This window comes from Canis aureus, chromosome 19 (genome assembly GCF_053574225.1).
Source record: "Canis aureus isolate CA01 chromosome 19, VMU_Caureus_v.1.0, whole genome shotgun sequence".
NCBI classification, from domain to species: Eukaryota; Metazoa; Chordata; class Mammalia; order Carnivora; family Canidae; genus Canis; species Canis aureus.
In genome coordinates this window covers 8,382,369-8,395,210 of record NC_135629.1, presented here as the reverse complement: position 1 = coordinate 8,395,210, position 12,842 = coordinate 8,382,369, and the positions used below count along the sequence as shown (strand labels likewise).

Below are 12,842 nucleotides of genomic sequence, written 5' to 3'. Positions count from 1 at the left end.
TGGAAGATAATTGGGCAGAGTGGCTCACAAGCCATTGAGAAATTTATCCCTTTTTTAAGTCAGTAATTCTACTTCTAGAAAATTTTCTCAAGAATGGTATAATAATTTTGTAGACAAAGTTTTATACACAGAGATATCCAATGTAGTGTTAGTGAGATTCACATGAAGGGATAACAGTAGGGACAATTTTAAAGAGGACGATAGAAACTCCTGAGGGACTATTTTACATGACTAAAAATCACATTGTTATGAGACAGTAAGACAATGTTTAGTAAGCAGAAATAAGGTATGCACTGTTTTCTAATTTTAAATATGTTAAAACAAAAGGCAAGCGCATAATTGGAGCATCACTTTGTAAGAAAATATGATAGCAATAGATACACAGCAAAAGTCTCAAAAGAGGAACATTAAAATGTTAACATCTGTGCATTGATATATTAGGCATTTATTTAGTGTATCTTATAAACCACGGACTGTTCTGGGCACGGGAAAACAAGTGAAGGAGACAAGCCCTCTCCTTCACCTAACTTAAATTCTAGGGGCTGTTGAAGGGAATTTTAATTGTGTGTGTATGTAACTTGAAAATTTTCCTGATACCATGTTTTACTTGAACAGTTTAGACAAAAGTAAAAAAAAAATAAAGGAGGGGTAGGGAATGGAAAAACCAGGTGCTGAGCTGGTTGGTTCAGACTCCAAGGAGAGGCTTCAGAAAAGTGGACAGTTAGGAATCCAGGAAGGCTTCCTGGACGAAGACAAACTGGAAGGCCCAGGGCCACAAAAGATATGGATGTAAGTGAAATGGAGAGGAGGGAAAGAATGGGTGCGCTGGAGGGGACATCGTTGCCAACTTTCCTCCCAGGTGGTTTACTTCTCCGCCACCTATCCGTACATCATGCTGATCATCCTGTTCTTCCGTGGAGTTACGCTGCCTGGGGCCAAGGAGGGCATCCTCTTCTACATCACACCCAACTTCCGCAAGCTGTCCGACTCTGAGGTGAGTGACCTTCCCAGGTTCCCCAGCCCCCACTGGCTGAGTTAAGGGCACACCTGAGTCCTGAGCCACCACTTACCAGCTGTAGGAGAAGTCACGCTATGCCTCTAACCTCATATGTAAACTGAAGGGGTTGCCAGGTACAGCTGGTTTCCACCTGCAAGAGGCCATGGGGCGCTGTGGCTATGATTATAATTTTGACTGTTTTTTGTTCATTCTTCCTCCAGGTGTGGCTGGATGCAGCAACCCAGATCTTCTTCTCCTATGGACTGGGCCTGGGATCCCTGATCGCTCTTGGGAGCTATAACTCTTTCCACAACAATGTCTACAGGTGAGAGAGCCCAGGAGTCCCTTCCTTTCTGGCCACGCCCCCTGTAGGCCCGCCCCCGTGGCCTTTCTCCACTTTCAACTCCATTCCTGTCTAAGCCGCTGCAAGTGGCCACTCCTTCCGGGTTCCAGTCCCTCCCTGGGGTGGGGTGGGGCACCTGCCCTGCAGCCCTGCTCCCAGGCACCCCCTCCTGCCCCCGCCCCTTGGCCCCTTGTCCTTCCCCCGCGCACGGGTTCCTAGCTCCCCTGCGTGCCAGCCCCCCCCACGGCCACCTTTCCTCTCTGCAGGGACTCCATCATCGTCTGCTGTATCAACTCGTGCACCAGCATGTTCGCAGGATTTGTCATCTTCTCCATCGTGGGCTTCATGGCCCATGTCACCAAGAGGTCCATTGCTGATGTGGCCGCGTCAGGTCAGCGCCACACATTGGAGGGCCGGGGCTCCTGGGGTGGGAGGCGCCGACACCGGGCCTCTTTGGTCATCACCACCGTGGGCAGCGGCAGCGGGAGCCAGAGGACGAGCACGCAGAGGGAAGAGCCAGTAGGAAGGCCTAGAGTCAGGGATGAGTGCGGTGGGCTGGCTCCCTGGCACGGAGCATCACTATGTGCCAGGCCGAGCAGGGAGTGTTTCACATGGGCCATGTCCCTGAAACCTTCCCACGCGATGGAGTCCATGCTTTTTTATTTCATTTACTGAGTGAGGAAACTGAGGCTCTTGGACCACGTTCAGCAAACTAGAAAGCTGTAGAACTGGAGTTGAGCACGGACCTGGCTGACCAAAGAAAGCCCGGGCTCTTAATCGCCTGACCATACTGGCATTTCGACACAGTCCTGCCTTTTGCGGGGGGAAGACCCGACTCTCAACCCTGGGATAGAAACCTTGTTCCCACTCAGACATGCTCACCGCCACGACTGAGAGTCCCTAAATCTTTGCTTCTGTCTCACTTCCAAATGTGTTCCCACCAAGCAGGCTGTGCCCACTCGTGGTCATCGGTGCTGCAGGGTCCGAGGAGAACCCCAGCAACCCCTGCCTGCCTGCTTAGCCAAGAAAGCAGTGGGCATGAGGCACCCACTGCATGCACAGCAGAGTCCCTGAGGCTTGGGGAGGCAACAGGACTTGTCCCTCTGCCATCCTGGAGAACTGAGCTGGTCATGTAGAAAGGAACTTTCTCCTACTGTTGTCCTCATCTTCTCTCCAAGGGCCAGCTCTTTCCTCTGGAATTCCCCAACCACCCCCTTTCCTAAGCCAGACCCAGGGAGGTTATGATTTCTTTTCTTCTCCTTCCAGGGTTTCCCCTGATCTCTTGACTAACCCCCACCCAGACACTCAAACACCATATGTCCCATACTGACCTCTTTAAGCCGCCTCCTTCTCTGGGCTCCCCACTGTGCCAAAGGGCGCCATCATCCCATACCCAGGCCAGCCCCGGCATCATCTTGGATGCTTCCTTCACCTTCACTCTGCAAACCAACTAATACCTGCCCATTCCACCTGCTAGGTGTCTCTCCGTCTGGCCCCCTCTCTGCCCCTGTACAGTCCCCACCACCAGCCAAGCCACCACAGTCCCTCATTTCATCTCAGTGACACCCTGGCCTCTGGACCTGACCCTACTGCCCCACCCCCCACATACACTGTATTCTCAGTGAAAGAGGAGCTTATAGTATTCACCCAAAAGGTTACCCCAAAGATAAAGCTGAGAAAGTGGGCGGTGTGCTGGGTATGCTGTGAATGCTCAGTACCTTTTATTTTCTTTTTCCTTTTTGTCCTCTCTCCATAGGCCCTGGATTGGCATTCCTGGCATACCCGGAGGCAGTGACCCAGCTGCCCATCTCTCCCCTCTGGGCCATCCTCTTCTTCTCGATGCTGCTGATGCTGGGCATTGACAGCCAGGTGAGGACACCCTCCCTGGCACTTCGAGGAGCCCCCATCCAGCATTGTCAGTCTGGGAAGAAAGCAGAAAGACGAGGCCATTGTCCATTGTCTTAGGCCCCCAGGAAGATAGCCAAGAGTTTCAGACCTCTAGACTGTTCCACCATGTGAGACTTCAGGGTGGATCAGCTCAGCCACCTTCCCCATTTTCCAGATGGCAAAACTGATGTCCAGAGGGGAGGGACTCTACCGAGGTCACAAAGAGGCAAAGGTGGAATCAGGCCTGGATCCCGGGGCTTCTCTGGCTCCGTTGTCCCAACAACGCCAGACCCCTTCCATCTTGTCCCAGAGAGTCAGGTTCTGGGTGGCTTGGGGCTGGGGTCTGCCGCACATGGCTGACCTTTGTCCACCTTGAAGTTCTGCACCGTGGAGGGCTTCATCACCGCCCTGGTGGATGAGTATCCCAGGCTCCTCCGCAACCGCAGGGAGCTCTTCATTGCTGCTGTCTGCATCGTCTCCTACCTGATTGGCCTCTCTAACATCACCCAGGTGAGTTCACTGGGCACCTGGCACGCCTCTAGTGCCATCTGCCCCAGGCCCACTTCCAGGTCCCCTCCACCCTAGCCTCACGCCATCCTACCCTTTGTTCATCAAGCACCATTTCTGTGCCAAGCCCAGCATACACAGTAGTGAGTCAGATAGGGACCCTGCCTTCAGGGTGCAAGGGTGGGAGACACGACATTGAACTAGAAGTGCTAAGACACAGCTGGAGAATACAGCCTGAGGCACCCAGAACTGCTTCCTGGAGGAGGGGATATGGGGACTGATTTTTTAAAAATGGACAAAAATTAGAGAGGGATGCTTGGGTGGCTGTTGGTTAAGCATCTGCCTTTGCTCAGGTCATGATCCCGGGGTCCTGGAATGGAGACCTATGTCCTTAGGCGCCCTGCTCAGCCGGGAGTCTACTACTCCCTCTCCCTCTGCTCCTCCCGCTGCTTGTGTGCTCTCTCATAAACAAACAAACAAACAAACAAACAAAATCTTTATAAGAAAAAATTAGAGAGTCAAGCTGGAATTAGGCCTTTGACATCGACACTGCCCCTTCTTCTTGCTCCCACTTTTCTTTTTCTATTGATATTAATAAGCAGTTGTCTCTGCACTCAAGGCCGTCCTGGTCTGGTCAGAAGGCATACACATACCTGATGCATTGTACAATAAATGTAAATGATCCTATAGCCATGAGCTCAGCCCTGTGAGTTTGCTTTATGATTCACAGAACTACCTCTGGATTCAAATACAGTTCATTCCCAGAACGAATTATTCCTCCATTATTGTTACTCACCATGGGCCTGTCATGATACTGGAGATTTAGTAGTTAACGTGACAGATGTAATATCTGCTCTCTTACAGCTTATGCTTTGGTGGACAAGACTGACATACAAATTAGATAATTTCAGAGAGTGTTCAGTGCCATGAAGAAAAGAGGGCAGTGGGACAGGGAATGACCAGTGAGGGTAGGAGGGATGCTACTTCAGAGTAGTCAGGAGAGGGCCCCCTGAGGAAATGGCAGTTGGGCTAAGACTGAAATGATGAGGAAGAGACAACCAAGGGAAGATGGAGCTAGGGGAAGAAAACATAGCAGGTGCAAAGGCCCTGAGGTATGCATGAGCTTGGTAAGTTTGAGGGGCAGAGGGAATGAGGGGATCGCTAGAGGGTACAGAAGCAGACCGTGCAGGAATGTACAGATCAAAGCCATTTGGATTTTCTTTTGTATTCTATTCTATTCTATTCTATTCTATTCTATTCTATTCTATTCTATTCTATTGTCTCAACTTCTTGATGTGTTATATTTATGTTCTTTGCAAACCATGGAAGGTTTTTTTTGTTTTGTTTTGTTTTGTTTTTTAATTTTTATTTATTCATGATAGGCACACAGTGAGAGAGAGAGAGGCAGAGACACAGGCAGAGGGAGAAGCAGGCTCCATGCACCGGGAGCCTGACGTGGGATTTGATCCCGGATCTCCAGGATCGCGCCCTGGGCCAAAGGCAGGCGCCAAACCGCTGCGCCACCCAGGGATCCCATGGAAGGTTTTAAGCAGGGGAAAAACATAACTGATTTAACTTTGTGGAGAGATGGCTCTGATGACTAGTTCTTCTGTGAGTCTTCCAGCATTCCCAAAAATGAGGCATTCCTCTTCCTTAGACATTTTTCCCCCATTCCCAGGGAGTCGACGATCACACCCCCTCATAGTTACTAGGCCCTCAGTGCTTCTTTTAGTCTTCCCTCAAGCCTCCTCACTGCAGTGTTGTCTCACACCTACCTCGCCAGACTGCGAAGCCCACATTGGCTAGGAACTGAGTGCCCTGGGCCCTGGTGGAAAGTGGACCCCTCTCACTGCTTTTCCTCTCTTAGGGGGGCATCTATGTCTTCAAACTGTTTGATTACTATTCTGCTAGTGGCATGAGCCTGCTGTTCCTCGTGTTCTTCGAATGTGTCTCCATTTCCTGGTTTTACGGTGAGTGTCAACCCTCCTTCCACCTTCCCTCCCTGCCTCCCTCCCTCCCTCATTCATTCATTCATTCCTTTCTTCAAGCATCATTCGAGATATACAGCGTGAAAACCAAGCCCTTTCTGTACATTGGTTGACAACTGATGCTTAAACAACCCTGTTGGGAACAGTACAGCCTACTTGTTCTGTGTATAAATACAGTAGAGCATTTTTCCATTACTCTTTTCACTACAAGACAGTACTGCAAATGTATTTTCTCTTCCTTAAGATTTTCCTAATAACACTTCTTTTCTCTAGCTTACTTTATTCTAAGAACACAGTACATAATACAGAGAACATACGAAATATGTATTGATCAATTGTTTGTTATTGGTCAGGCTTCCAGTCAACAGTAGGCTACTGGTGCTTAAGTTTTTGGGGAGTCAGAAACTACATGAGGATTTTCGACTGCATGGTGGGGTCAGCACCCCTAACTGCCACATTGTTCAAGGGTCGGCTGTATTCGGTCCTCACAACAATCTGATGAAGTTAGCAGAGGGGGTCCCGTGTTCAGGAGACACCGTAAGACAGGCTAAATAAATTCACTTAAAATGGGAGCCAAAATTTCTTCATAGATTGGGATAAGAGGGATTTTTATCTAGAAAAGCGAGACCAAAAGTACAAAAGAAAAAGTTCTAAAGTTAAATAGTTAACAAAAGTGGGGCCATGATTAAAGCATGCACTCCCTTAGAACAAAGAATGGAGGAAACGATGATTTTATTTGTTTACCTTGTGGACTGAGGTTCCAGACCCTGCTGCATGATGGTCAAAAGATCCTTCCCTGCACTTTGATTATCACAGCAAGGCATTGTGTTCGAAATGTTTTTCTGGGTCCCTCTTAATCCTTGATATTCACTGTACTTTCTTCACCACCTGCCCCTCCTTGTCATCCCCACCACTTCACTCTCAACTGGCTTAATGCTGTGAGATTCTCGCTGGTCGGGGGCTTTGTTCAGAATCCGAGGGATGTCGGATGTCAGTCTGGGAACTTCAAAACACCTGTGGCATTCTGCAAGATTTGTGGTTCTTTGCAGGCCATCAGCAGTCGCTTATAGCATCAGATCAGCAGGGCTTTGAAGGAATGGCCTTGTCCGCAGGGCTTTGAAGGAATGCCAGGCTACCTGTTGGGTGGGAGGGACTTTGAGAGAGGTGAGGACATGCTTTATAAGCATATCCCTTTGTTGGTGGACATTTTCACATGTAGGTGCCTGGCTTTCTTCCTGACATAATCCACCTGCTGGGGGTTATTGAATGATTAGATAGGGAGGCCCCCCCTAGAGTGTTAGCCCTATGTTACAAAGAGGCTCAAGCTCCTAGAGGTCAGGCGACTTGCCTATGGTCATTACTCTAAGAAAGTGGCAGACTGAGACTTTGAGCCTGCAGTCCCCACAACTCATTCATACCTCCTGCTCTCACTCCGAATGTCACAGGTGTCAACCGATTCTATGACAACATCCAAGAGATGGTTGGCTCCAGGCCCTGCATCTGGTGGAAACTCTGCTGGTCTTTCTTCACCCCAATCATTGTAGCGGTAAGGACAAGTCTTGACCAGCCCCATTAGGATGAGACCAGACCAGGCCCTGGGGCGACTCAGGTCCAAAGAGAAATTTCTGGAAGCAGAGGCACCTATTTCCTAAAAATACTACTACATCCCATTTGCTGAGCCTCTACTTTGTGCCCTATACAGCACCAGACACATTACATAGTCCTCGCAAACCTCAGCAAAATAGGCATTCTTGCCTTCACTTTGCTGCTGAGGGACCCGGGTTCACCCTGCCAGCATCACCCGGCTAGTTGGTGCTGCATTCAAACCAGGCAGGCCTGATTCTGAAGCCCCAGCCATGGGCTCAGGAAGGCTTCTCATCCTCAGCATCCTTTATTCCCTCACGCAGGAGGAAGCTGAGGCCTGAGCAGCCCTGGGGTGGCCGCCCCAGGTCCTTGGGGTGGGGGCTAGACCACTGGATTGGTCGTGTCCTGCACTCTGGCTTGCCAAGCTGATTAACTTGGAGGAACGGATGCCTTTTGCTACTGATCCTCCCCGGGGGGGGCGGGGGGGGAGGGGGGTCCCTTTCTCTATCCTGTACAGAGATGTCTTATGTAGGAGCAGTGGCCTTCGGTGCAGGATTCCCACATGCTGGGCCCTTGTGAGGGTCTGCCTCATGGCAAGGGAGGTGGTCAGTGGATCTCTCAGCTTCAGGGTCTGGGAAGGGGCCTTGGTTGTCCAATCTGGGTGACTAACTGTGTCCCATTCCCTCTCCTCCACCATCCGCAGGGTGTGTTCATTTTCAGTGCTGTGCAGATGACTCCTCTCACCATGGGAAACTACGTTTTCCCCAAGTGGGGCCAGGGTGTGGGCTGGCTCATGGCTCTGTCTTCCATGGTCCTCATCCCTGGGTACATGGCCTACATGTTCCTTACCTTAAAGGGCTCCCTGAAGCAGGTAAGTCCCTTCTTCACCCTTCAGATTGCTAGTCCCTTTCCCCTACCCTTGTGGAGATCACAGTCTAGTTAGGAAACAGACAACTCCATTTCCAATGATAGCAGAATGTTGGAAGTGCCAACATGTGCCAATCATACTGGGGAGATGGGCAAGCCCCGCCTGGATTGAGGAGGGTTAAAGACGGCTTCTTAAAAGAGGGGATAGCTAAGAAGAGGCCTAAGGATGAGTCAGAGTTAAGAGTAGAAGCAGAAAGAATGTTCCAAGAAAGGTGGATGGGAAGCATGCGCAAAGGCCCGGGGGTATAAACAGCATTTGGCGAACTGAAGGGAGATCATTGTGGCTGGAGGGTAGAATGGAGAAGGATGCAGAGGGGGTGATAAGAGAAGAGGTTGGGGATGTAAGAAAGGCCAGATCATGAAAGGCTTTCAAAATTAAGACAAGAACTTTGGACTTTATCTTGAGGGTAATGGAACGCCTCAAGAGTTTGAAGCAGGCGAAGGGTGGGGTCAGTTGTACTGCGGACTTACTCTAGATCTCTTTTGTGAGCTTTATAAAGACAAAATGTGGTCTTACCCTCAAGGAGATGTGCCTGCTAGCACATTCTAGGTCCACACTAGCTCTTTGTTAAGTTATATCAAATTCTCAAGTGAAACAAGGCAGTGCTGGAGGTACCCAGGTGCTAGAGACATAGATGGATTAAGGTAAGCTGAGAAGATTTCCCTGAGGAGGGGTGAATAATCAGATACAGAGGGCCACGGCTGGGAGGCCCCGGGATCAATGGTTCTCAACCTTATTTCTACTAAGATGGACCTTCCAGACTAATCAGAACCAGAAGAGGGAGCTCTGTGGTCTGTGGTCTAAGGAAGACAGTGTAAGAGAGGCTCTTGGACCAGCCTCCTCCTTTTACAGAGAAACTGAGGTCAAGCGAGAAATCACTTCCCTACCCCTTATAGTAAGTTATTAGGAGAGCGGAGGCTTGCAGCCCTTTCTTCAAATCCAGGCCCAATGCTTTCATTTTCCACAATCCTGGAGCTGTGAAAGGCAGTCAGGTCTTGGAGTGAGAGAGAGGCAAACGCAGTGCATTTGACGAGGGGTACACAGCCTGTGCAAAGGCCCAGGAGTGGGCACATCTGAAGACACGGTGCATTATCTGAAGGGACAGGATTTCAGGGAGTATGTGTAGAGAAGGTAGTGGGAGATTCATCCATTCAGGAAATCTGTATTGAACACCTACTGTGTGCCAGACAGTGTTGTCAGTGCTAGAGACACAGCTGTGAGAAAAAATAGGCAAAAATCCCACCCTCATGGGGCTTACATTCTAGTAGAGGAAGACCAGCAATAGCAAACTAAAAACATGTTAGATAGGGATGACTATGGAGACAGAGTAGAAAGGGAGTGCTGAGTGAGGCCCTGCTGGAAAGGTAACATGGAGCCAAGACCTAGGAGGTAGAGATCGAACTGTGTCATGATCTGAAAGGAAGGATGGATCAGACACAGGGCACAGCAAGTGCAAAGGCCCTGGGCAGGTATGTGTTTGGCATGTGAGGAGCAGCGAGGAGGCCAGAGAGTACAGAGGATGTGGGGACGAGGCCAGAGTCTGGGTGCGTTTTGAAGGCAGAGGAGGCCTTCCTGACTTGAAAAGAGGGTGGGGGAACGGAGAGGCCAGTCTTCCTCCTCCCAGCCCAAATTCTCCCTGGTGCCCACAGCGCATCCAGGTCATGATCCAGCCCAGCGAAGACATCGTTCGCCCAGAGAACGGTCCGGAGCAGCCCCAGGCCAGTGGCTCAGCCAGCAAAGAGGCCTACATCTAGGGGTGTCTGGCGGCTTGCCGACCCGACACTCACCCCCCAACCTGGCTGAACATGACCACCACTTGATGTCTGAAGATACCGTCGATCTCAACCTACCTCGAGTGGCGAGTCCAGACACCATCACCATGCAAAGAAAGGGGAGGTGGGGGACAGTCACACCCCCGGTGGGCCCCGCCGTGGGCAAAGATACCCGATGGCTCCAGCACCTGCAGGCTGGTGACCTTTTGAATCCGGGCCCCATAAGCATCAAGCAATCAGCCTTCGTGACTGTGCAGTAGATCATTTTTATCCTGCCAGCGAGTGTGGTGCAGTGAGGCTCACACACTCGGGGCTTTTAGTCATATTCCTGACTGTTCTCTTACTGCCGAAACCCATGACTCTTACTCTCGGACTTTGCCGGAGTTTGGTTCCGTCGGAACGCTGCTCTGTACACACGCAAAGGGCATTTTGTATAATGGGGATTTCCAGGGAGAGCTCACCCTTCAGTAGCAGGGAGCCAGCGGAGCTCTTACTTTCATTCTTTTGTTTATCCTTCCCGAGGCAGCTTGACAAAAGCACCCCCAAGGACCTCCATCAGTGTCCCCCCACCCCAAGCTGCCAGCTGAGCTGTGTCTCCAGCAATCTGCAGAGCATCCTCCCCGCCCCCTCCTAGCCAGGCCATGCTGACTGCACCTGGCCCAAGAGCGATCATTCCAGACGGCCCAGCTCCCTCACTCCGTCCTTGGAAAACTGCCACAAGCACAATTGATTTTTTTTTTATTGCCATTCTGGGGGATCTAAGATTCCGCTGGGGAAATTCCCTAATCAGAAGCCCCAGTTTTTCTTAGGCTTGCCCCGTTTCGTGGAGCACAAATCAGGTGCGGAGGAAATCAAGGTGAAGGTTTCTCTGTCCTTGAGTCAAAATGGATGCAGTTATCTTTCCAGCTCCCCCTTCAGCTGTGTCCTCACTGCCGCCCCAGTCAAAAATGCTGCCTTCTTCGTTCATATTCCTCAGCGGGAATCCCCTCACTGCCACTGAATCTCCCCAGCTACTAACTGAGGAGCTAGTGTTAATCCAGACCACCCCCACGCCCCCACCCCTCAAAGTGCTTCCAAGATTAAACTGCTTCATTGAGAGGTAGTATTTGTTTCTTTCCGGAACTGGGCTCCGTGGTGGTGGTGGTGGTGGTGGTGGTGGTGGTGGTGGCGGCGGCGGCGGCGGCACATCAGGCAAAGACAGTTTCTTGCAAGCTCCAGTGACTCAGCGTTTCTCATTTGCCAGGAAGATGGGTTCCCATGTAGCAAATCGTATGTTGTGTCCCGTAGCTCCTTAGCTAGTTAGCTCACAAACTGTGTTTTACAACTAATCCTTAATAATTATGGTAAATAACTGTGACTGTGGGTTTTTTAATCTCTTGTCATTCTCATCCGACAGTGACCAGCATACCCGTTCTTGCAATAAGGTATTACCCTCAGAATATTAAGCACATTCTTGTAGAGAAACAAAAAGTACATGTACACATATAAAGGCACACACATATACATTCATCCTCCCGTGTGGTATATAGGGTCTTATCTGGTATCGTTTAGGAAATCTCAAACCTTTTCCTGAGGTCATCTGTAAAATAGTCTCATTGCTAAGGCATCCCAAATGCCAACTGGTGAATCCATGATCAAAATGCATATGTGTTGTTAAATTATAGGGTTTAGAATGAAAGGAACCCTTCACTGTGTCTCATGGTCCCACCCCCCCATCCTGTGTGAATTCCTTTAGATTAAGGGCAGGAAAACTTCTGACTTTCTCTTTGTTCTTCAATGTGAAACTAAGGCCGAGTCTTTCTAAGACAAATACAGTGTACTTAATGTTTGTATGCAAATCTAATTGAGATGTTTGGCAAGAAATCCCCTAACTGATTTCCATCCAAACCTACTTATAGAGCACAATATTACGTGTCGTACAATTCCAGTGAGAACTGTGAATATGTGTACCTTTTTTTAGTATTTGCCCTGGGGGAAAAGATATTGTATTATCATATATGCTTTTTTTGCAATAAGGGTTTATTCTCAGAACACCAAGTAAATCTATCTCTATATAAAAAAATATATGTAATATATACATATTCAAACTATATACAGAGCCTGTTTTAAAAAAATTACAGTATTATTTAGAAAAATTATCTGTTCTATGGACCAAATGTAAAATATTTATAAATGAAGATGCATTTTAAATGTCTATAAATGGTGTCATAACTAGAGCACGGGCGTTATGTACGTTTCTAAGAATTTAGAGGAAAAATAATAAAGGTTCTATGATATACAATGTCAGACCTTCAATTCTTTGAGCTGGGGGCACAATAGCTTCTTTCATTGGAACAACACTGCATACACACAGAACCATTTTTTCCCCAAGAGAGAGAGAGATTTGGGCTCAAATACCCAGCAAGAGGGACGCCTGGGTGGCTCAGTGGTTGAGCGTCTGCCTTTGGCTCAGATCATGATCCCAGGGTCCCAGGATCGAGTCCCACATCGGGCTCCCTGCATGGAGCCTGCTTCTCCCTCTGCCTGTGTCTCTGCCTCTCTCTGTGTCTCTCATGAATACATAAATAAAATCTCATAAAAAAAAAAACAGCAAGATACAGCTTGAGTTTGCCAAAAGTCCTGGAATGAGTAAATAAAAACAACTCTGAGCTACATAAAGGAGATGTTTTCACTGTGAAGCAGGGCTCTGAGAGGTCACAACTCTGTTCAAACGAGAACCTGCTTCCAGTGCAGAAAAAGGCAGTGGCGCTCGAAGAAATGCTCAGCACCCAAGGACCCCTAGCCTGTGCTTTCCTGCTTCCCCCTTCTAGCCAACCACTCACACTGAAAATGATGG

General features: G+C 49.2%; 1 protein-coding gene across 3 annotated transcripts in view; it reads left to right on the top strand.

The window, feature by feature from the left end:
* SLC6A1 (solute carrier family 6 member 1) overlaps positions 1-12,287 on the top strand; it is a 42,160-nt gene extending 29,873 nt beyond the window's left edge. For all 3 annotated transcript variants that reach the window (XM_077857814.1, XM_077857816.1, XM_077857815.1), the window contains exons 8-16: positions 860-994; positions 1,219-1,322; positions 1,607-1,731; positions 3,097-3,209; positions 3,606-3,737; positions 5,602-5,704; positions 7,168-7,268; positions 8,010-8,177; positions 9,884-12,287. In XM_077857814.1, coding sequence (XP_077713940.1) covers positions 860-994; positions 1,219-1,322; positions 1,607-1,731; positions 3,097-3,209; positions 3,606-3,737; positions 5,602-5,704; positions 7,168-7,268; positions 8,010-8,177; positions 9,884-9,988 — 1,086 coding nt within the window. In that variant the 3' untranslated portion in view covers positions 9,989-12,287. The remainder of the gene's footprint in view (positions 1-859; positions 995-1,218; positions 1,323-1,606; positions 1,732-3,096; positions 3,210-3,605; positions 3,738-5,601; positions 5,705-7,167; positions 7,269-8,009; positions 8,178-9,883) is intronic.
* The last annotated feature ends 555 nt before the right edge of the window (positions 12,288-12,842 follow it).